We start from the raw sequence: 23,791 nt of genomic DNA, 5'->3' as shown, positions 1-23,791 counted from the left end.
CTATTCACTGAAATATTCCAAAATGTTTTCTTTGGTTGATTGTGTGCTGTTGCTATCCCATAGCCAAAATAAAGTGATCCAGAGAGAAAATGGAAGATGGAAGTCATTTAGTTCTCCCAAGGTCTGGCATGCAAGAATGTTTATTTTCTTCCCATTAGCCAAGTCCTTCATAAGAAAACCTGGGAATAAAAATCTGTAAGGCTACTAATGCAGTGCACATGGCTGATCCTAGGGCTGACTGCAAGAGATTACTGAGGCAAAAATCAGCTGACATCTGTGACAAAGATGTATAGCTCACTTCAAATCATTCTCCTACATTCTGGCAAACAAAGAAATCAACTGTTGGATCCGTGCCATCTCATCTATCTTCAGAACCAAAGGAAGTTTTCACCTACCGACAAAAGGCATTTAAAATTGTGGTTTCAGTCTAAGTAGGTCATTGCCTAAGTCTGGACCAAAGTTTTTCCACCTTTCTGGAAAGGTGGACAAAAGCTACTATTCTCTGAAGAGCTAAGGAAGACTATTTCAAGACGAAGAAGATGAAATTTTTTTTTTCTTCTAAGATTCAGCATTCCAAGTTATGTTGTGGTGCCAAGCTAGTTCATATTCCCTAGTTCTAAATCCATGTGCCTATGTAACATTTGGGCAAAACACACACAGACACTCGCTCTTCAAATCAGAGTTAAACTGAAAAAACTAACAGATATGACATATGATTGACTTCTTAATTTCTCAAATCTCTTGATATGACTTACAAGCTCTTAGCACATTTGGAGAAAGAGGGTGACTAAGGACAGCTCAAGTCAGTGCAGTGGACACCTGCTTTTGTCCTAGAGCATCCCTTCGCCCTTCATGTCAGTTTCTTTAGAGAACTGCTCCTCTCCCAATGCCTGCAGTTCTAATAGGTCACCAGTCATGGTAACCCCTTCTCACATACCTGTCCCCTGCCACCACACACACTCACTAAGTCCTGGAGAAAGAATATAACCAAGGCAGGACCAAAGTCCTTCCATAAATTTTCTAAATGATAAATGAAGATACAGGGATCTCTTATAGCTTCAATTATGACCTACCACATGAAGGAGAAAATAAGGCTCACACATACAGGCAGATATTGAGAACCAGAAATGAAGCAATGGGGAGAGACAAAGTCCTGCTACAGTTTGAGGCCCTGGATCCAGTCAACCCCAAGCTCCATACCTGAGCCTTTCTGCAATTTCATTGCAGGAACTAATAAATTTCCGTTTTCGCTTATACAGGCTAGCAGTAGCATTCGTGTCACTACTTAAGAGTATTGCCCAATACCATTAGTAAGTAGGTTTCTTCATTCTCATGTGTAAGGTCCTTTAAGGTCTCATTTCACCTTACTGAAATGCACCTATTTTTACGGTTATGATGACTGGTGATAATTAGAATAATAATTATCAGTTCATGATTTTCTATGTTTTATCAGTTAGGAAGGTACTAAGCTGCAAGTAATAGGATACCCAACCAACAGTGACTTAAAACAACTAGGGGTTTATTTTCTCACATGACTAGAAGTTTGGAGGCAGGCCATTGCTGGGGCTGGTGCAACTGCTCAGAGATGGTAAGACATATGTCTCTATGCTTTTCTTGTCCTTCCTTCCATGGTTACTAACAGGCAACATATTGACACTAAAGACAGAAAGAAGGAGGAAGGAGCACTGCTGGTGACATTTATTCCTTTATCAGGAAAATAAAAGTTTGCCTAGAATCTCCCAGATTTCCACTTGAGTTTCATTGGTCAGTCACCTCAGGAAGAGGAGGAGCCTGAAGGTGAGCCACTAATCAGGCATCATTAGGATATTAGAAGGCCCAGCCACTGAAGGAAGCTTTGACCACACTGAAACGGTTCATCCACTTTAGAAGTCTCAAACTTAATATCGCAATTCCAGAGCTGCTCTTAAAGAAGTTTTTCCCAAAGTATGGCCTTTATACCCTTAGTTCTAGGAATATTTATAGTTTGTGACACATAGGATTTGTATATATATATATATATATACATACATACATACATACATATATATATATATATATATACATACATACATACATATATATATATATATATATATACATACATACATACATACATACATACATACATACATACATATATATATATATATATATATATATATATATATATATATATATATGTATGTATGTATATACTCTCTTCACTCCCTTTCTGCTTTGCAGGGAGTAGATTTCCCTGACCCCACTGACTTTGGACTTGGCCACATAACATGCTTTAGTCAACAGAATGTTAGTGGACATGATGCAGGCAGAGGCTTTAAATGCATCTATGTGGTTTGGTTGGATCACTTGGTGTCTGTGATCCACCATCAGAAGATAAAGCCCTGAATAGCTGCTGTTCCAAAGAGAATGTGGAAACACGTGGAATGTACCTGAATCCCACTTTCAGCCTAGAGCCTGGTGCTCAGAGCCCAGACCTGCCCAACTAAGTTGCAGCCAACCTGTAAATATGTAAGGGAGAGGTAAATGCTTATCTTTTTAAGCTAGCAAGTTTTGGTATGGCTTGTTAGACAGCATTACTGCAGCAATAGCTGCCTAATACATAAGTGCTCAGTTTAAGATAAAGTTTCATGGTCAAGTAAGTTTGGGAAATTGCTGGGTTAAGCAAATTTAATAAATATTTTTAACTGCAAGAGTTAGAGCATTTCACCTGCTGATATGTTATATTAGTCTGCTAGGACTGCCAAAACAAAGTACCACAAACTGGGTGGTTTAAACAATAGAAATTTATTGTCTCGCAGTTCTGGAGGCCAGAAGTTCGAGATCAAGGTGTCAGCAGGGTTCTTCCTTCTGAGGACTGTGCGGGAAGGATCTGTTCCAGGCGTATCTCTTTGGCTTATATATGGCCATCTTCACCCTGTCTCTTCCACTGGTCTTCTCTCTGTGCATGTCTATGCCTGTGTCCAAATTTCTCCTTTTCATAAGGACACCAGTCATATTGGATTAGGCCCACCCTAAGGACATCATTTTAACTTGATTATCTCTGTAAAGAACTTATCTCCAAATAAAGTCACATTCTGAAGTACTGGGGGTTAAGACCCCAACATATCTTTTTTTAGGGGGGACACAATTCAACCCAAAGTATAGTGTTTGAATTTCTAGGAGAGGGGTATCTAGTATGTTGTGTCCTAAGTTTATTTGACCAGAAGATCCCCTTTGGAAAGTGTCATTTCCCTGGACACACTTTGGAAACCTGGCTTTGAGGGATCCATGGATCTCAGAGTAGTAGAAGGAATGGTGCCCAAAAGAAGATATAGGGATAAGACAGATCTGAGTAGTGAATATATTTAAGTACCACCCACAAACCTGATGGGACCCAACTCTCCAGGGATAAGCCCTTGATCTCATAAACACTCAGTACTCAAGGTTACTGCAGCTGCATTTAACTGTCAATGGACACCCCTTCACAATGCAGCTGCCTCACCACCTTCTCAGCAGGAGATAGAATTAATTCTGTCACCCACTTCCAACTGGTACAACTCTTCATATCTGGACACTCACAGTGAAATGAATATTTTAGAACAGAGTTGAATGACCTCTGTTGAAATGGCCCTGCAGTTATATAATAAAAGAGAAAATAATAATAAAGGAAACATGGAAATGTGATCCACCTCGACCTTTTCAAGTTACAGGCTCAAAATGAGAATCAATAAATCATATGTGAAACTAGCTCTAAAACTCATCAAAAACCCTTATTAATATTGATTTAGAGTAGATTATTTTCTATTGTGTTAAGCCAGAAATAGAAATTACCACATAACCATTGCTTAAAAGCCATAACATTCCCCAGACAGGTTTACTTACACTTCTTAGGTTACGTTTCCCAGTGACCTTGTCCCACTTCTGCACACACGGGATGGGTAAATATTAGATCTAGTACAATCTTCCAGAGTATGATGCTATTTATATTCATGCAGATCCTTGACTAGCCATGCATGAATTAGGAAAATGTCTAAAAACTGCTTTATGTACGCCTAATTTGGAAAAAATAATCCAATAAAAATACAAAGTTTGGGACTTCCCTCGTGGAACATGGTTAAGAATCCACCTGCCAATGCAGGGGACACGGGTTCAAGCCCTGGTCCAGGAAGATCCCACATGCCACGGAACAACGAAGCCCGTGCACCACAACTACTGAGCCTGTGCTCTAGAGCCAGCGAGCCGCAACTACTGAGCCCACGTACCACAACTGCTGAAGCCCGTGCACCTAGAGCCCATGCTCCGCAATGAGAAGCCACCGCAATGAGAAGCCCGTGCACCACAACGAACAGTAGCCCCCGCTCGCCGCAACTAGAGAAAGCCTGCACGCAGCAACGCAGACCCAACGCAGCCAAATATAAAGAAATAAATAATAATAATTTAAAATATACAAAGTTAATAATTGCATTAAAAATCCAGGGATATGAAAAGTTAATAACCTATATGCACAAAACTGCAAGATATAAGTCCGTATGAAGTTTCTGAAAATGTATTTTCTACCATGTTTTCTCTCTCTGATCTTCATTGTATGGGTAAATAGAATGGAGTTGTAAAGAAAAGACCACCATATCATCTTTTAGAGAAAAACGGGTCACCTAACTTCTCCATATACAGTTGCATTTTCTTGCCCCCAACATCCACTCTAACCCCACAGGCCATTAAAAATAAAAAGGGGACTACCTCAAGTGGCAGCCTAACATCTATTCTAAATCTTTTCTCCTCATCTCTCCCCAAATCAGTCTACAGGTGTGACATTGAGAGCACGAGACTCCACCCCACTCTTCCTCCATCAAGAAAATACATCGTGAAGCAAAAAGCGCAAGTGCTGGCATACAGATAACTCTGCATCCATGCACTCTGGTTTCTACAAACAAACCAAAAATTCCACACATCAGTACTTCAACTCTTAGTATCCCAAATGTATTTCTATACATGCAGATCTTTGTGGCTGAGAAGTAGGGCCTTGGAAAGAACCTAGGAAGTGTGAATGGGAAGGGGGTCTGGGGTGGAATATCCATCCAGGAACCTGGGCGTCTACCCTTCACACATAAGAAATTTGGTCATAGCCACCTACCCAGTGGCTCTAAGGTCTGTACTTCCTTTAACACAGGGCGTGTGTTCAACATCCTCCCTTAGATCTGGAGTTGGGTTCAGCTTCCTCTGACAGAACCACAAGGACTTCAAAATATACTGCAAAGGAATTGATGAATGGGAGACCTCTGTAACACTGCACATAAGGGTGAAAGGTCTGTGCCTGTGATCATTAAATTCACAGAACTATGAATTTCATATACAAGAGCATTCAAATATCCTCACCTCCACACTATAATGGACCTGTTTCCCATTTCTATTCACATAGCACAATTCAAATCATTTTAGATCACCCGAATTTAGTTAGTGAAATTCTAAGTATCCAAATACCCCCTGGTAGAACTACATTTGTTGTTGTGGTTGTTAAGAAACCACAATCAAGTGTTGTTTCTCTCTTTTACATTCCTTTCTTCCATACAGAAAAGTTTAAGAAGAAATAAATTCCTAATTAAGAAAAGTCCTAATTAAACTAAATTACATTCTTAATCATTCTATCAAAACTAGTCATGTTTTTCACCTAACATATGAAGTGTGATGTTCCTATCATACTAAGATTCTATTCATAGCTCAGTGATCCTATAAGGAGGTAGTAAGCATAAAGATAAGATCTTACGTGTTGGCATAAAATAGACCAAAGCCTTAAAGTCCAGCTCTGTCACTTACCAGCTGTGTGAACTTGGGCAAGCTGCTTATTCTCTCTACATTTATTTTTAATCTGTAAAATGAGAAAAAATCTAGCACCTACCTCAGATGACTGATGCAAACACTAAATAAGATGATGTACACAAAGCTCTAAGCACAATGCCTAGTACATAGTAAGCCCCCAACTGATGTCTACTGATTGCAGTAGCAGTAATAACAGAAACAGCAGCAATGGCAGAACTCTGGATTCTTCCCCAAACTTTATTTCATCTCGCTCCACTTTCTGACAAATATAAAAACTCCACTGGTAGAAACTTTTAGCGCTCCTTCATATCTGACTCTCCTCTCCTTCCTGGAAAGAAGAGAGGACTACACCTCACACCCCCTTGCATTTGTGTCACTTCCAGTCCAAGGAACTGAGAAGCCAATGTGCCACCACAGGAACTCTTTTCCTCTGCTGTAGCAACTCTTGAAGCCACGTGCCAAGATGCGGAAAGCCTGGATCCTGAGTCACTGCCTGGAGGAGAGCTGCCCTGTCAAGTCACTTGACCTGCTTCATAACTTCAGGTGAATAAGAAATAAATCTCTGATGGGTTAAGCCACTGAGATTTGAGGTGTGTTGATTACTGCAGCAGGATCTACCCTATTCTGACCAACAGGTATTCATATACCCCTGAAAGGGATCCTGATATACTTCTGGTGGGGGGGGGGGCACTTCAGTTTTTTTAAATAACTTGCTTTTTGTCAATTTTTATATTCTTTACTTTGTAATACTACCTCATATTGCAAGTAAATTGATTTTTCAAAATCTCCATGCCTCTTCCTCCTTTTATATTTTTAACCTAAAAAAGAAAATAATTATAGTTTACTTATATTTAATATACAGATTAAGACTAGGGCTTTCACTGGGTCATATGTTGCATAGTCATATGTCACCCACAGTAACCAAGGTAGCCTGTGATCATAGTAGGTTCCAGAACAAGGAAGAGGTTCCCTCAAATATTCACTTGCTTCTGGCTAAGGTAACATGGGACAGCTAAGTGGAATTGTGGATATTGCCCACTTTAAACTGAACTATGTCTTACAAAATAGACAAGGGTCTTAAAATGTTTTTAGTCAGAGCAAAAAGGTTTTGTGTGTCATTAAAATGTACCTCAATAAAGTATTTATTTTATTTTTTCTTTTCCATATTAATTCTTTGTGAATGTCAAAGAAGAAACATAATATATTGGCACAGTAGCACATTGTGTAATTTATAAATAAATATACATGTATAGGTAGGGATCTGTGCTCAAAAATTTTTTTAATGATAAAACCATAAGAAACAAGTAATTTTGGAGCTGGCAGTTTTAAAAATGGCTTCCAAACTTTTTGTCACTACTTGCATCACTCCTAAACTGCTTTAACCATTTTCCAAAACAACTAAAAAAGGAAGAAAACCAGTACAGAATTGGGGAAATGCACATAGCAATAACAGGACTTCATAAACCAGCAAAGTCAGAAAAAAGCAGAAATGATAGTGAGGGGCATTGATTTGACTTAGGAATGAAGAACAAAGCTTTCTGTTCCAACCAAAAATCATATTTCCACATCTGAAAACCAGCAAAGACTCTGTCAGATAATCAAAGGGATAAGGTGACTGCTTTCCGCACATAGAAGGAAAACGAAGAGCAGATTCTCATACAGATCAGACATGCTTCTACAAACGCTTGGACTCCAAAGGGGTGGCAGCCAGGGAAACAGATAGAAGCCAGGAGATGACCCCAAGAAAGGCAGACAGCTTCCTTAGGACAGCATCAGGACCAACTATCAGAGAATGACTAGTTCAGCCAAGTTAAAATTACCTCCAGCTTCTACAGAAAGTTAAATGACATCTGGGAATTTTTTCCAGCCAAATGGCACAACAGCCTCTACTCCCCATCTCTTAGCATTTATCTCACTGCTAATAAGAGGTGAAGCTGGGATATAAACCCAGGCATGTCTTACTCCAAAGCCCCTATGAACAGCACCATATAAATGAGCCTCACAGTATAGGTAGGATTTGAAAATGAAGACTAGCTGGGACTGAACAAAAAGAGGCAGGGAGAGGGGATGCTGAGAAGGCCACGAATGGAAAGGAACAGAAGGGAAAGGAGGTGGGAAACTGAGTATGTGCAAGAATTACCAAGTGGTAGTGCAGGTAGCACAGAAGATGTGGAAGGAGGTGGTATGAGATAAGACTGGAAAGGCTGGCTCAGGCATTCCAGTAGAAGGTGCTGTAGGCTCAGCCAGAGGTACACTTCATTCTGGAGACAATGAGTAATTATTGAGAGCTTTAAAGCAGGGGAATGGCATAACTGCAGGTAGACAATGGGAAAACTAATCTTGCTATGACATGGAAGATGGATCAAAAAAGAGTAAGCACATAGTAGGTGCTTAATTAATATCGAATGAATAAAGGTAGAAAGACCAGGTTAAAATTTATTGTGTTTCTCTAACATGACATCAAACCCATCCTATCCAATCCCATTTAATATTGTTCAGTTTGCTATTTAGTGAACCAACTTCCCTCATTCTAGAAGGAAATGTTGCTGGTGCATTAAAAAAAAAAACCAATTCACCAGTCAAATGTGGCCCTCTAAATGTTGCTGTTAAAGTGTCTACTCTTGCAAAAATCAACGTTTTCCTCTTCTATTCAGAAGCAAGTACATCTGAGCTGCTCTTGTGACTATTGAAAAAGAAAACAAAAATAACCAAGTATAAAGTTAGCCAATGAGGAGTGATCCCCCCTCTTCTGCAACAATGTGAAAAGGTTATTGGAAAACGAGGAGATCACAAGCTGTAACCTTATATTTCCTATGCCCTCTGGTAGTCTCCAAGTCAAACACATACTAAGCCATAGCTATCTTGATGATGCCAAACTTTCTTCTGCACAGGCCATGGTACCATCTGCAAAGCATCAATTACTCCGTGAGAAGCCAAGGCTGAAAAACACTGAGATGAGTCGTAACCTACCTGATTTTCTTCATGGGAAACCCTCATCTGCTCCTTGAGGACAGACATCCGGGCTGCCTCTTCTTTCCTCAAGACTCTCTCCTTCTTGAGCTCAGGACTCCAGAAAGTCTTAATACTGTTCATGGAAGACCCCAACTTGCTGTCCTTGATGTCTAGCTCTTTCCGGAGGAGGTCATTCTCTCTCTGAAGTTCCTTGAGCTGGGCTTGAAGGTCTAACATTGTGCTATCCCTTACCTGCCTCAACATGGAGGGGACCTGGTGGTGGTGATGATGGGATGAGCTGGTCAGACCGCCATGTTGATCCGTGTATGAAAGGACATCTGTGTGGGAAAGTCCAGCAGAGGCAATATTGGGACTACTCCCCATAGCTGTGACTCGGCCTCCATATACAGCTCGATTTGTGGCCCTTCCCAGAGTCATGGTGCCCTTTGGGTAAGTTGTTGAAGCCACCCCCTCATGATCACTCAGATACATGGGTCCAGACGTAGCATAGGCTGCATTAAGGGACTGGATATTCTCCATGGACAGAGTCTTGCCTGTTCCTCCACCTCCCCCACTACTTGTTCTTCGGTGGCCCAAACGAGGAGACCTTGGCAAACGAGGAGATCTGGAAGGACTACCTTCCAGATTGGTGATTGTTCTTGCACTTCCATACATTTTTCTTCTATTATGAGGTGCTACAGAAAAGAAGGAATGCTTTACTAAGTTGGAGATTAAGCCAATATTTCCACTGTTGGCCAGAATTTTCACTGCATTCTTTTCATAGTCTGTACCAGAAAATGCATCCAATCAGAGGTCTGAAAAATGAGAAAAAAAGATAATCAAAAACAAATTTCTTTAGAACTCTGAATGTTAATTGCATTATATTTTTAAAATATATATATAGATGATAGATTGATGATAATGATAGAGTCACACCCATGCTTATTTAAAAATAATAGTGACCCCAAACTTTACTTACTACATGTAAACATTTTGTAAACTCCTCCCCACCCTGCTCCCAAGCAAGGTGAAAAGTTCTCAGAGCAAAAAAGAAGCTCATTTTTCCTTAAGAAAATGAAGCTCTGCATTTCAGTCTGTGCTAAGTGACAGTTGGGAGGGACCTCCAGAAAAATTCACCATAGGATTCCTTATCATAGAGACCCTAGCTATAAAATACTCCATCCTAGGGACATGACCCCCATAAACAAGTGGCTTGACAGTGACTCTGAGAAGTTGTTGCTTCTTAGGATGTCAAATAATAGTCAAGCAGGCTGTTACCTCCCTCTCCTGTAACCATTACAGACAATACTAATCCATCACAGTTCTCTTTCCCACAAAATCCAGAACTCTTCTCAACGCAACACTCTAGATGGTTTACCAACCAAATGGTATCGACACATGAGTCAGAACCTATTGGCCATCTTGGAGCTAGAAGAAACAGGTGGCTCAAACAACAAGCCTCCTATACATATAGCCAGATCATAAATGCTATCACCAAGGAACGTGGCAGTCCTGTCTCTTTCCCCCTTCATACACATCTTTCAGGCTAGTGGCCAAGGCTTTGGAGAATTGCAACAACCAACAAACTAAAGTGGATTTGCTCCTTCTGGAAATACACACACACACAACACACACATGACATAACATGCACAGATATATTAACTAGCTTGAAATAATGTTTCTTTAAATATTTGCATTCTCCTTTTCTAGCTTTAGTATCGGTAGTTTAGTGTCATAGAATGGATTGAGAAGCTTTCATTTTTCATATGTTCTGGAACAGTTAGCATAATAAAGACTCTCTATTCCTGAAATGTTTGGTAGAACATACCCATAAAATTAAATGGGCTTAGTTGTTGATTATTTTTTCACTTTTTACTATGTTTATTGATCTATTCAGATTTGCTGCCTATTTTCTGTCAATGATCATTAAAATGTTTCTTGAGAAACAGTCTGTTCCATCGAGATTTTTCAGTCTTCCTGGTATTGCTCTGTATAACTTTTCCTTCAAATTTTAAAAATCTCTTCAAGTTATGTCTCCATCTCATTCCTAATGTTGTTTGTATTTTTCTGTTTCTCTTGATGACAATATGACAGATTCTTGTCTATTTTTTAGTGTTTTAAAGATACATTTTTTTGTTTTACTGATACATTTTACTACAGTTTGCCTTCCATTTCATCAATATCTCTTTATCCTTAATAATTTCTATTTCCTTTGTGTTTAGTTACATTTGCCGTTTTGCAGTAAATGTTCATTTATCATCAGTCATATTTTCTGATGAATGCATGTAAGATTACACACACTAGCTGCATATGTTTTATGTATAGAACTCTTCTGTAAACAGCTTTTCTTTTGAATTTTTTTCTACCCCAGGGAATATTCAGGATATATTTAAATGTCAAAGTAGATAGAAGTTTTTGGCTAAAACTTTGTAGTACTAATGTTATGGCACTGGGATCATAGAACTTAATACATATATCTTCTAATCTTTGAAATTTGTCAAGACTTTCTCAATGGCCCAATAAGTGATTAAAACAACTAATAGATGATACAGAAAATTTTTAAATTCATATATGTGTACAGAAGAAAATGAAAACACTCTCAATTTTGTCACTCACAGACAACCTCTGCTAACAAGTTGATGTCATTGCTTCCAATTCCTTTTAACTGCGTGTTTATGTATAATTTTAGACAAAATCCTTATTATATTCCATATAAAGTCTTGTGCTATCTTTTTCCTCAATGTTTTATTCTTAACATCTTTTTCCACTTAACATTAATGCCATAAGATATTTTGATAGAACATGATTTTTAATGGCCATCATAAGTCTCCAAAGATGGCCACCAAAATTCCTCCCCTTCCTGTACAATTTGTCTCTCCTTCCATTAAGAAATGGATTCTATTTCCCTTCTACTTGAATCTGGGCTGGCTTCATGACAGCTTTGACCAATGGATGCTACAGAAGTGACACTGTTCTAGCTCTGGGCCTAGCCTTGAAGAGGCCTAGCAGCTTCTGTTTCTGCTCTCTTAAAAACCAGAGATGTAAGGTTCAAGCTATCCTACTGGAAAGAGAAACCACACAGAAAGACCCTGGAAGATGAGATACTACATGGAGATAGAGAGACCATAAGAAGGAGAACCGAAGTATCCTAGCCAACAGCCAGCACTAAGATGCCAGACTGGTAAGACAAGCCATCTTGGACCTCAACCCAGCCCAGCCCAGCTGCCATCTGAAATCAGCTGCATGAGTGACAGTCAACATTATGTGTAACATGAAGGACCACCCAATCACCCACGTAGTGATGGAAAATAATAAATTGTAGTTTAAAGCCTCCTGAGTTTGGAAGATTTTGGTTGTTGTTTTTTACATAGCAAAAGAACTGAAACAGTCACTTAATGTTTCATTGAATGGCTATCTAATCATTTCCTCAACCAATCACCTATTACGGGACATGTAGGTAATTTCTTTTTAAAATAAAATTAACATAATTAATATTCTGATTGATAAAGCTTTGTATACATCTATTATTACTTCCCGAGGATTAAGTTCTAGAAGTAAGATTTTGAAATTTAAAGGCTCTTGATACCCACTATCAAAATTCCCCTCAGAAATGTTGACACTCACACCCTCACCCTTGGCTGTTTTTCCTCCACAGCCTCTAGTCTTTTCTCTCAACATAGCCAAGAATCCACCATCTTCTCTTGAAGCTACTAAAAATCTCTGAATTAACCAACTCAGGATCACAGCACATTCAGTAAACACACCTTAAGAAGTATTTATTAAATACCAATAGTGTGCTACACCAGCTCTGCTTTAGGCCACCGCTTTCTCAACAGTTCCTAAATGTTCAAATAAACAAGGCTTAATGGGGTTTTGATTTTACACCTAGATATCTCAGAGACTTTAGGACACTAAGGTGTATTGTGACTGTTCCAAAATTCAGTATATAAGATAGCTTTTCCCAAATTTATTTGACAAGAGAACCCCTTTTCCCTTTGGAATACCTGAAAACTTTTCACTGAACACTCAACTTTATTCATGTAATAATTATATTTTAAGCATCAGCTTAATTCCCAGTCTTGAAAGTTGGGGATAAAGCAGTGATTAAGACAGACAGCTTCTGTCTATGGGAAGTTTACCCACTAGAAGAGACTTTCTCAGAGTTTTCTTCATCTCAGACCTAACACAGTGTGAGGGGAAGATGCTTACGGGAACTACAATCTGCTTTAAGGGCAGGGACGTGAAACTGACCCAAAAGACTCAGAAATGAGTCTTTCAAGAAATACAGAAGATCAACAGATGTATATGTATGACTGATTCACTTTGTTATAAAGCAGAAACTAATTAAAAAAATAAATAAATAAACTTTAAAAAAAAAAAAAAAAAAAAGAAATACAGAAGATCAAACTAATGACTGTTTGGAGTTTTGACCCTCTAGGACAAGAAATAAATATAATTCTGTATTTATTTTTTCAAACACTCAACAAAGAAGCTAGAATGTCAAAAGGAACACAAGTCAATCGTCAGCAGGCTGTGTATCTAAGAAGTGAGGAAACAGGTTGATGTTTCTTACTCCAAGGTCACAACAGACAAGAGGTATTATGCATAATTCCACATAACATCAAACCAAATAGGAACTCCAGAGAACATCAAAGAGTAACAATAATTTCTTTACCCCTATACATCTGCTTCTTAACAGTAAATTTTAATTAGCAACCTAGGCCCAACCCTTTATTTTGGAATTAGTCTCTTCCACCAAATTTACAAAGAGCAGGGGTGGTTTCCTGGAACAATTTCACCCCTAAAGCTGAAGCACATAGAGTGATGTCGATTTCACAAATGAAAAGACTCAGTTGACAAGGTAAAGCAAAGGCGAGTTCCCATGGTTAACAAGTCCTCCTAAGTCTTCTGATTCCTTCCTGTTCTACTGAGTCACTCCCAAACCCCCCACCCCAGATGTGTTTAAGTCTCCTGATATATTTTTGGGTACTTGTTTTGACACTCAGGCTTTTTTTAGTTGTTGTCTCCTAATTCTCATCCATCCTGATTTGGTTTTATTTCTTAGTTCTATAAAATGAATCTCTGAGAAAGAGCAAGAAGATCAACTTTATTCACCAATCAATAATGCAGTGACTCTTATTTCCCATTACTGACTTCAAGAAAACCATTTCTGTGCTTCTCCACCCACCTATAAATACATTATAGGAAATGAGGTAGCAGTTAAGACCTTATTGTTTTAATTATTATTATGAAGCCAAGATAGGCTCAATCATTGAGCTTCCTTATAAACCCTTAAAAAGGGTTTATATATTTGTGAGGTACAGTCTTAAGAAAGATAAATTATTAATTAGGTTAAGCTGTGCACAGAAACAGACAAATATGGCTGAATATAACGCCAAAGAAATTAACTACACATCTTTAAACCACCTTGTAAATAAAATTCAAAGTCCAAGGGTAGGTTCCATTTAAGGTTCAAACGCAAAATAAAATTTAAAATCTTATAGGTTTTATGAACCTATTTGAATACTTTCTCTAATTACATATGGATTCATAAGTAAAATAAACACTCATTCACTCACTCTCTTAAAAGGTCTCTTAAAAGGGACTCGAACTGTAGCTCGGGGGAAAAAAGGTGGAAAGAGCCCTGATTCCTGTCTACCTCAAGTATCTCAGACTATCATGGTCTGGAATGGTCTATTTTAAGAAAAAAGCACTTCCTGCTCTCTGCTCTAAAGTAGGTTAAGTTTATTTCCACAGATCTCAACCTCAGCCCATCACCTGAGCCCTGCTGACAGACTGTGTGAGCTGAGATCATTGCTATCTCCCAAGATTTAGCCCAACTTAACATATCATTTTTTTTCCTATTGGCATCCCTAACTTTTAAAATATTTTGTGTCACAGATTACAGTTAATTCTAAAGCCTTTCTAGAGGAAGACATGGTGTAGAATAGATCTTAAGCAAGAAGTGGCCAGGAGCCAGACGCTGCCTATAGATGTGTGGTATCATGGCTAGCACAGTGTTCTTTAGAATTTTGATCTAGTTGCCAACATAGAGACAGCCATTTCACATAAAAATCCAGACTCTGGCTTCTCCTAAAACATCTGAAAATCTAGCAATGTCAAGCCCACTTCCCTACATGGCAACGACTGGTCAGAACCAACCAGCAGCTGCCCCTTAGAGAAAGGGCATGCATCCTCCACATTGGCCACAGACCCCTCCATTCCCTATTACCTTTTAACAGTCTGATTCCCTCTTTTCATGTTTTTCCCTAAAGGCATTTAAGTTTTACTATTTCTAATCATATAAAAGATCTTAAATAAAAATTTGCTCTCCTTTACCACCTACTTCAAGTCCGTCACCAAATCCTATCAATTCTACCTCTACAATCTCTCTTGATCTGTTTGTTCCTTGTTTCCACTTCTACTATCACCACCCTATTGCACCAGCAAGACTTGCCTAAGCTATCCCATATCCTCCTAAGGCATCTCCACTTTCTAATCCTCCTCCATTCTATTTCTCACATACCAGCCAAACTAAATATTTTAAGGAACAACTCTAATCACAGAATGTCTCCCCTTACCCACTTAAAACCCTTCAAAGTTTCCCAGTGCTCTTTGGACAAAGACCAAAATCCTTCCTGTGGTCTGAGGCCACACAGGATCTTGTTCCAGCATCGTCTCTTGCTGCTTTCTTCACTGACTGCCTGGGTCTTCTTTCTGTTGCTCAAGCACATCAAGTCTCTTCCTGTCTCAGAGCCTTCATATGTGCTGTTCTCTTTGCAAGGCTAATTCCTCTTCATCTTTTAGATCATAGCATCTGACAGCATATCCTCCACAAGGTCTATCCCATCTAAATCAAGTCTCTCAGCTATGCTGTTTCAAAGCATAATGCTTTTTCTTATAACATGAAAGACATGGTATTTTTTGTTTTATAAGAGAAGCTGCGCATGCTGCAACTAAAGATCCTGCACGAGGCAACAAAGATCCCGCGTGCCACAACTAAGACCTGGAGCAGCCAAATAAATAAATAACTATTTTTTTTTTAAAGAAAGAGAAGCTGACTTTATCGCCCTGCAAGGGTTGTCTAAGTGTCTCTCTTGTTTAGGCTAAATAGGGTGACCAAGTAGCCTGGATCCACTAGGTAAGGTGTAAGAAAGCCTTTTGTAACCCAATCAAGGCTGCCCCTCCTCAGATTCTTGGTTTGAAAAAAAAAAAAAAAGGAAACCATGAGAAGAGGAATCGATACGCACAAAAGATTCTGGAGCCTTCAGGGAAGAAAGTCATTGACACCCCAGTCATAATGTCCAGGATTCAGAGTAAATGAGATCTGTGGGAGGAGATGAATATGGTTGCAAACAAGACTAGAGTTTCCAGAAATAATTACTTCAAGATAAGAGGGAGGGGCTTCCCTGGTGGCGCAGTGGTTGAGAGTCCGCCTGCCGATGCAGGGGACATGGGTTCGTGCCCCGGTCCGGGAAGATCCCACATGCCGCGGAGCGGCTAGGCCCGTGAGCCATGGCCGCTGAGCCTGCGCATCCGGAGCCTGTGCTCCACAATGGGAGAGGCCACAACAGTGAGAGGCCCGCATACCGGAAAAAAAAAAAAAAAAGATAAGAGGGAGTCCAGGTTGGTGACTGGGACTCAAGACAAGTGACCCAGGAGCCGTGGAGAAGCTTGTATGGACAAAGCATGCAGGTGAGGCAGGAAGCTCCTAGAGGTCCTGCCATGCCAAGTGGAGCCTGTGCAGTGGGGCACAACGCTGTGCATGGGGTGGGGCTGTAACTCATGAGGAGGTCCACGTATCCCAGTAGGGTTCCCCGCAGAAGACAATGTGACAAGGATTGGGGTGCAGGTGGTTCATTTAGAAGGTAATCCCAGGAAGTACTGAAGGGAGAGTTTGGTACTAAGGCAAGGAAGTGAAGGAAGTGAATATAGGGTGCATTTTCAAGGAAATTTCTGCTGTGGACAACTGGGCTCAGTCCTGCTCAAGGAGTTCTGGGAGGCAGTGTAGAACCTGGCTCATAGGTGCACCTCTGTAAAGGCAAGGGACCCGTTCATCATTGGCAGAGGGCTGCTCCCCTGGCACTTCCAGCCTGTGCTACATGGAGACCAAGAAAAAGTCCTCATGTTCCAATACAGGCCATGAGTGCTGATACAGCATCTGCTGCACCACGCATGGCACGCCAGTGGCTGAGCTTGGTCACTAGGAGACTGGATTGGCCTTCCCTTGTGGGACCATATACTGGGGACCACACAGGGACCCACAGCATCTTTCATCTGAGGAAGACCAGCCTCAACAGAAAAACCTTGTGGCTCAAAGAAGAAATCATGTGGTATAACTGTTGGACAGAACATCTCTGGGCTTGGGTGTGGGATCTATACCCATATCCCCCTCACTTTAGGATAGTGAAATCCTGGGGTAGGGGTCAGGCAGGGAGATGGGGAGAAGTGGAGAAAGACGGGAGGAGCCCTAGTGGAAAGACCTAGAACTTCCAGCTAAGTTGGCAGGTGGGTTCCAGCATTTTTGGTTTACTTTGGACAAGTGAAACTTGAAGCAAGGTTTCTGAGTCATCCATATATGACCCAAAAGCACTTCCACACATTATAATTCCATATTTATTTGTGTGATTACTTGTTGGGGTCTCTCTTCCTTCCTACTTTAAACCCTTACACTGTACCGCAGGGCTTAACTTTTGTTCTAACATATATGGGGCCCAGGGCTAGCGTACAAATAAAGGCCCAAGTACCACATGTCTATATATTTTACAGTTATAAATCGAGGTAACAAACTGGTAAATAAAATGCATTTTATCTTCCTACCTTGACAAATATAAAGATGTAGAAGATGAGGTGTGAATTTTGAACTTAGAATTCCTGGGCTCTTCAGAGCTCTGGCCAAAACATGGTGGCAAGAGGCAGCCCTTCTCCCAGCCAACATCCTTCTCTCCCCGCTCCTGGCTCAACCACACCCCAGGGGCCTCACATATGTGAATTTTGCACCCTGCACACTAAGCTAGCTCTGTCTACACCAGGGGCCAGCAAACTTTTTCTAAAAAAGACCAGATAGTAAATATTTTAGGCTTTGTGGGCTATTTGGTATCTGTAACAACTACTCACTCTGCCACTTCAGCACAAAAGCAGCCATAGACAACTTATAACCAAATGAGTGTGGGTGTGTTCCAATAAAACTTTATTTATAAAAACAGGTGTTAGGCGGACTTAGCCCAAAGGCAGTAGTTTCCTGACACCTGGTCTATACTTTCACAAATAAGTACCCCTCAGCAACTCTAGGTCTAACGGTGTGCACAGTGTAGCATGGTTTGTCCTCAGGAGGACAGATCTGGCAAAGAAGCCCAAGCAGACCTTGGAAGACCACTCAGGGTCACTTAAGCAGGCAGATCCCAGGCCTGTTGGTCCCACAGACTCTTCCTCCCCCATGGGGAAGGTGCAGGCAGATGAGGGCCAGAGTGGGCCCTCTAAAGCCTCAGGCCCTGTGCAGGTGCTCTTCCTGCCCAGAGCTAAGGGTACACAGGAGATACATAAAACAGTTTTTGAATATTTGAAAGAATATGTGTAATATTATGACATTTTCATTATATGATTGAAATTACTTCCATGGCATTTAATGTAATAATTTTGTAATTGTAGCCAGAGAGGTGATACATAGTGTTTTAAAAAAGGAAAGAGGGGACCTCAATATCAGACCTGGTTGGAGTCATATCTCTAATTTCTTAATGTGTAGCCTTAAGCAAATTACTTCACTTCTCCAATCCTCACTTTTCTCATTTGTAAAATGAGTATAATTGTGGTACTTTCCATAGTGATTTGGAAAAGATTAAATAACACAATAGATTAAAAGTAATTAGTACAATGCCCAGCACACAGCTAATGCTCAGTAAAAGCTGACTTTAATACGCCCAAGGCTACCAGAACAGGGCACAGTGGTTTTAAACCTGAAAGTTGTCTTAGAATTCTCTCAGTCCACTAAGTTTGCTTTGTCAGACTCCTGAGTCAAACTCAGTCCTCTATGCAAAAATGCTCAAGACATCAACCATTTTTTAAAACTGGAAAGAAAAATAGACATTTTCCCATTGTCTGCCGGCTACAATATCATACATATGTAGGTATTGAAGTCCTAATAATAAGTCATTTCCTCTTTAAATACCACAATGATATGAATCAGGGGGGAAAATGTCCAGCTTCAGGTAGCAGAGATTTTCAAAAATGCTTTTCCATCATTCTCCAAGAAACTCTCTGCAACTTAAACATACTCATCCACATATCACTACTCTCTCCTTTAGTGCCCCCAGACTCATTTTATAATTACTGTTTTCCATGTGCAGATTTAGCATGATTACATGTTCAGCTGCCTTGGCTATATTTTATGGTAAGGTGCTTAAGTGCAGAGGCTGACTATATCCTATACTGCAAGGTAAGGACTCTGTACACCAAGTATTAGTTAATTGTACTTTCCATGGACAACTTCTGTTTTAATTTCAAACACTATCAGTTTATTCTAAGGGATTAAATTTAAAATCTGAAGCACCTAAAAACTTTTGTTAAAGGAATAGACCACTAGCTACTACACAGCTAAATCCACATGTTTAAAATACAATAAAATGCCAAACAACAACCAGTAAAAGTAAAAAAATAATTTGAGATGCTAAATCAATTTTTAAAAATTATGGTTAATATAATATGCTGATTATAACAACATTATTCACTGCCTCATAAAGTTTCATAAATGTAACAAATTAAGCTAGTTGCAATGAACAGATAAATAAGGTTTCTGATTCGTTTTTGAAACATCTGTGCATTTCCTTTAATCTGCAAACGTAAAATGTCAACTGGCAAAGCTCTAGCTATAGTGTACTTACAAAAAAGTTCAGGAATTATTGGGTCTTACACTAAAAAAATCCTCAATCTGTCAACTAACAGAGAAAATGATAGAAAGGTAGAAGAATAACAACTCTACCCCTTTGCCCCTAAAACTCCAATCACACAAAATTTTTCTACGTTTAAAATCAACACGTAAGGATTATGTCTAAATAGCCCTTTACTATAAAAGAATATACACATAATCGTATACACAAGGAAAAATTTTAGCAAAGATTGTAAGCTGGGGCTTCCCTGGTGGCGCAGTGGTTAAGAATCCGCCTGCCAACGCAGGGGACACAGGTTCGAGCCCTGGTCCAGGAAGATCCCACATGCCACGGAGCAACTAAGCCCGTGCGCCAAAACTACTGTGCCTGAGCTTTAGACCCTGCGAGCCACAACTACTGAAGCCCGCACACCTAGAGCCCGTGCTCCGCAACAAGAAAAGCCACCACAATGAGAAGCCCGCGGACCGCAACCAAGAGTAGGCCCTGCTCACTGCAACTAGAGAAAGCCCACATGGAGCAACGAAGACCCAACGCAGCCAAAAATAAATTTATTTTTTTAAAAAAAGATTGTAAGCTATTCCAAAAAAAACCACACACACACACACACACACACACAATCAATAATAAGGGAAGGGAAATGGCTTAAATGTGCAAATGAGACAAGCATTCATCTATGTATTCTGGAAAGAAGGTAAAGAATAAATGTTATATCCTAACTCTGGGGTCTCTGAAAAATATGACTGATCATCATGGAGGAGTCACATGAGACTTTAGCAAGGGCCAGGTTCAGGGTGCTGAATAGTATTCAGTAACCACTATAACAACTGAAATTATAGTGAATAAGAGTCAATAACTACATTAAGTCATCAAGTGACTGAATTAAATCTCTTAGTGCATGGATAAGTGTAGGCTTATCCAGCAAAATATATTAAAAGGGAAATTATGGGACATGGTTTAAATCTATTCAACAAATATTTCAAGAACAAATCTGTAGTATTGTTTCTGACCTTCCAGGGACTCAAGTTCCTCCATTTCAAAGGAAAACAATAGCCCCTTTATTCAGGTTTACACAAGCAACTCCAGTTATTGTGCATGGCTACCAGGTATTGTGAACATTGGAAATAGATGAGACCCTTTCTGGTAGTAATAGGGTATGGTCTCAGATGAAGAGAGTCCTATAAAAGAAAGAGTAGTACCAGAGAGAGAATATCCAGTTTTGTTTGTTTGTTTGTTTTTGTTTTTGGCGGTATGCGGGCCTCTCACTGTTGTGGTCTCTCCCGTTGCGGAGCACAGGCTCCGGACGCGCAGGCTCAGCGGCCATGGCTCACGGGCCCAGCCGCTCCGCGGCATGTGGGATCTTCCCGGACCGGGGCACAAACCCGCATCCCCTGCATCAGCAGGTGGACTCTCAACCACTGCGCCACCAGGGGAACCCAGAATATCCAGTTTTTTAACCTGAGCAAAAACTAAGGAGGAGGGGGGCAGATCCACAGTCACATATATTCAAGAATTTACAAGCCTCGTGAGAAATTAAGGTTGTTTTTATTTCAATAATCTGATAACAAATAATGTAAGGATATTTTTGATCAACACGGCAGCCATGCCCATTGAGTTTGAGCAACAAGCTGTACCCTAAGGAATCACTATGCGCCAAAGAGAAAGAAAAAAAGATGGACCTCGGAATCTAAATGATGTGTTCTCACCCAGTGAAAGGTAAGGGATGTCAAGCTCCTCAGCATGAAGCAAAGTTTCGCACAAGTTGAATATTGTGAATATGGTGGGAGAATTGAGTCATCACCCAGCACACAGCAGGGTAGACCAGCTGACTGCCAAAGAACCGGCCCAGAATAGTTGGCATCATATTCCAGTTACAAGCAGCAATTTAGTTAATGTGGTTAAATTAATGTTGTTAATTTGAATTAGTAATATGACGTGTACTTAATTTCTAAATTGATTTAAGTTTTATAAAGGTGTAGGAGCTTAAAAAAAAAAAACCTCACCAGCTTTATGTTTATACAGTTAAAAGTATCATTACAATAACAATAAGTTAAGCATACCTGGGGTTATATGAGAAATTACCTTCTTTAAAAGGGATCTCATCTAACTTGGAGAAACTTTGGTTAAGTGATTAAACATATTCTAGGTTTGAGTCCTGAAACTCACATTTTTTAATCTGTTTAACCTTGAGCTAGCTAACAAACCTCTCCGAGCCTTAGTAAGTACCTCAGTAAGTTAACAATGGCCTCAGGAGTAACAACAGCTACTTCACGAAAATAAGGCGAGTCATGACTAAATCACAGAAAGTGTAAGTGCTCAGCACAGTGCCTGAGGCGTGATAAATACTCAGTACAACAACCCTCATCACCAATATTAACTACAGACACATTGTATTATTTTCTTAAAGGATGATCATCATGTTGTTAATAATTAGTCCTTTGTTCCCTATTAATTTCACATGACTATAAAAGGCATTCAAATTTTGAGTCTCAACGTTTCCTTCAAACTCTATGATTAGTTCTTGAAAGACAGTAATGACTGAATTATTAGGAATAATAATACTAGCTACATGGGTGGGTTTACATGGATCCCAGGAAGAGAACTAGTCCCTTAAGTACAATATGTGTCTTCCTTATCAGTAAAAGGAGAAAAACAATATTAAACATGTTGCAATGAATCTAAAAAGATTAGATGGTTAAAAAGGTTGCTAAGCAATTTGCACATGAGAGCACAATTTTAGCCAGTGCAGTAAATTGCCTCATTTGTTCAAAATATTCACTGTCCCTCTGTAGTCAGCTTATCCCTATAGTCTCTCCCTCCCATGAGAGGAGAATCCTTCCTGCCCCACTGTCATAAGGCTTGGCCATGTGACTTGTTTTGCAGAATGCAATGTGAGTTGAAGCAACACATGCCATATCCAAACAGAAGCTATAAGAGCCATCCTGTGAGTAAACCATAGCTGTTTTCTTCTCTACCATGAGAATGGCTCATCCAAGGAAGGAACGACTCCTTCAGCCTGAGTGCCAGAATAAAGACAAGGTGGAATAGAACCATGCACAACTCATGAGAGAGAAGGAAGCCACTGAGCTTTGGAGTTGTTATCTCAGCATACACTAGCAATATCTGACTAATACACCCAGCTCCCACAAATGTAGTACTAAAACAAAATATTTAACATTTAGGTTAAAATATAGGGCAGCATTTTCTCACTGACTGACCTCTCATTTTTTTTCTTCTTTTGCCACAACACCAGTCTAGGTAATGTCATCCTTTCAGGGACAAAATATCTTGTGTTAGGTTTCCAGATAAATGCAAACCACTTGTAAATGATGTCTTTTCAAACACAGATACACATAACCAACCATTTTAACTGCCTCCAAATGTATTCTCTTTATAATTCCTGGGCCCTAATTTCCTTCCTAACAAATAGCTGCTTCTGATGCTTGGACCTCAAGATGAAGACAATCGTCAGAAAAGCTCATAGAAGGATAACCCCTGCTGAGGTGACATATCAATAGTTGCACAAACAGCTCAAGTGAACGCCAGGAAGCATCAATGGGCGTGGGCTGGAACTCATGACTCCAGTGGTCAGCACATGTGTGAGTACCTGTCCTGGAGCACAGCCCCATGAAGAGTCCAGTCATGCCCGGCCCAAGCATGCCTCACCACAGGGTGTCAGGAGAAAGGGAACCCGTACGTCTGCTACGTGTGATTCCATCTTACAGTGGCCCTGTGAGTTCCAGATTGCTCCATGTGATGCCACTGTCTTCCTTGGAGCCTTTTGCAAAACAGATGATTCAACCCTGATAGGTCCTTGAAGGTAATAACCACGTCTCATACATCTTCAAATCTCAGTACTGTAGTACTCAGTGTAGAGCAGTTAAAAGCATGGGCTCTGAGGCAAGAGTCCAAGATTCAAATCCTAGCTTCTCTATTTACTTGAGTAAAGACCATGTGAGGAAATGATCTTAAATGCCCTACTAATGTCCCTCTGACTTGAACATTTTAGAGTGCCCCAAAGGACTTCACACTGCCAATATCAGCATCTCTGCTGAGGATTTCTTTTGAACCTTGGAAAACTACTCCACTTTTGCAAGGTGGGGGATGGAACTGCCAGGGAATTAACCATTCTCAAAAACAACTGACAGAAATATGGATACACC

At 40.0% G+C, this 23,791-nt stretch overlaps 1 protein-coding gene across 8 annotated transcripts in view; it reads right to left on the bottom strand.

The window, feature by feature from the left end:
* Positions 1-23,791, bottom strand: part of ERC2 (ELKS/RAB6-interacting/CAST family member 2) — a 963,856-nt gene that overhangs the window by 925,708 nt on the left and 14,357 nt on the right. For all 8 annotated transcript variants that reach the window (XR_014016968.1, XR_014016969.1, XR_014016970.1 and 5 more), the window contains exon 2: positions 8,767-9,563. Coding sequence is in view for 5 of the 8 variants with exons in the window: in XM_081247675.1 (XP_081103801.1) it covers positions 8,767-9,423 (657 nt within the window). In the remaining 3 variants the exon portion in view is untranslated. The remainder of the gene's footprint in view (positions 1-8,766; positions 9,564-23,791) is intronic.

The sequence above is a fragment of the Mesoplodon bidens genome (genome assembly GCF_964165515.1).
Source record: "Mesoplodon bidens genome assembly, chromosome: 10".
Taxonomy (NCBI): Eukaryota; Metazoa; Chordata; class Mammalia; order Artiodactyla; family Ziphiidae; genus Mesoplodon; species Mesoplodon bidens.
This window is presented reverse-complemented; position numbering and strand designations above follow the sequence as displayed.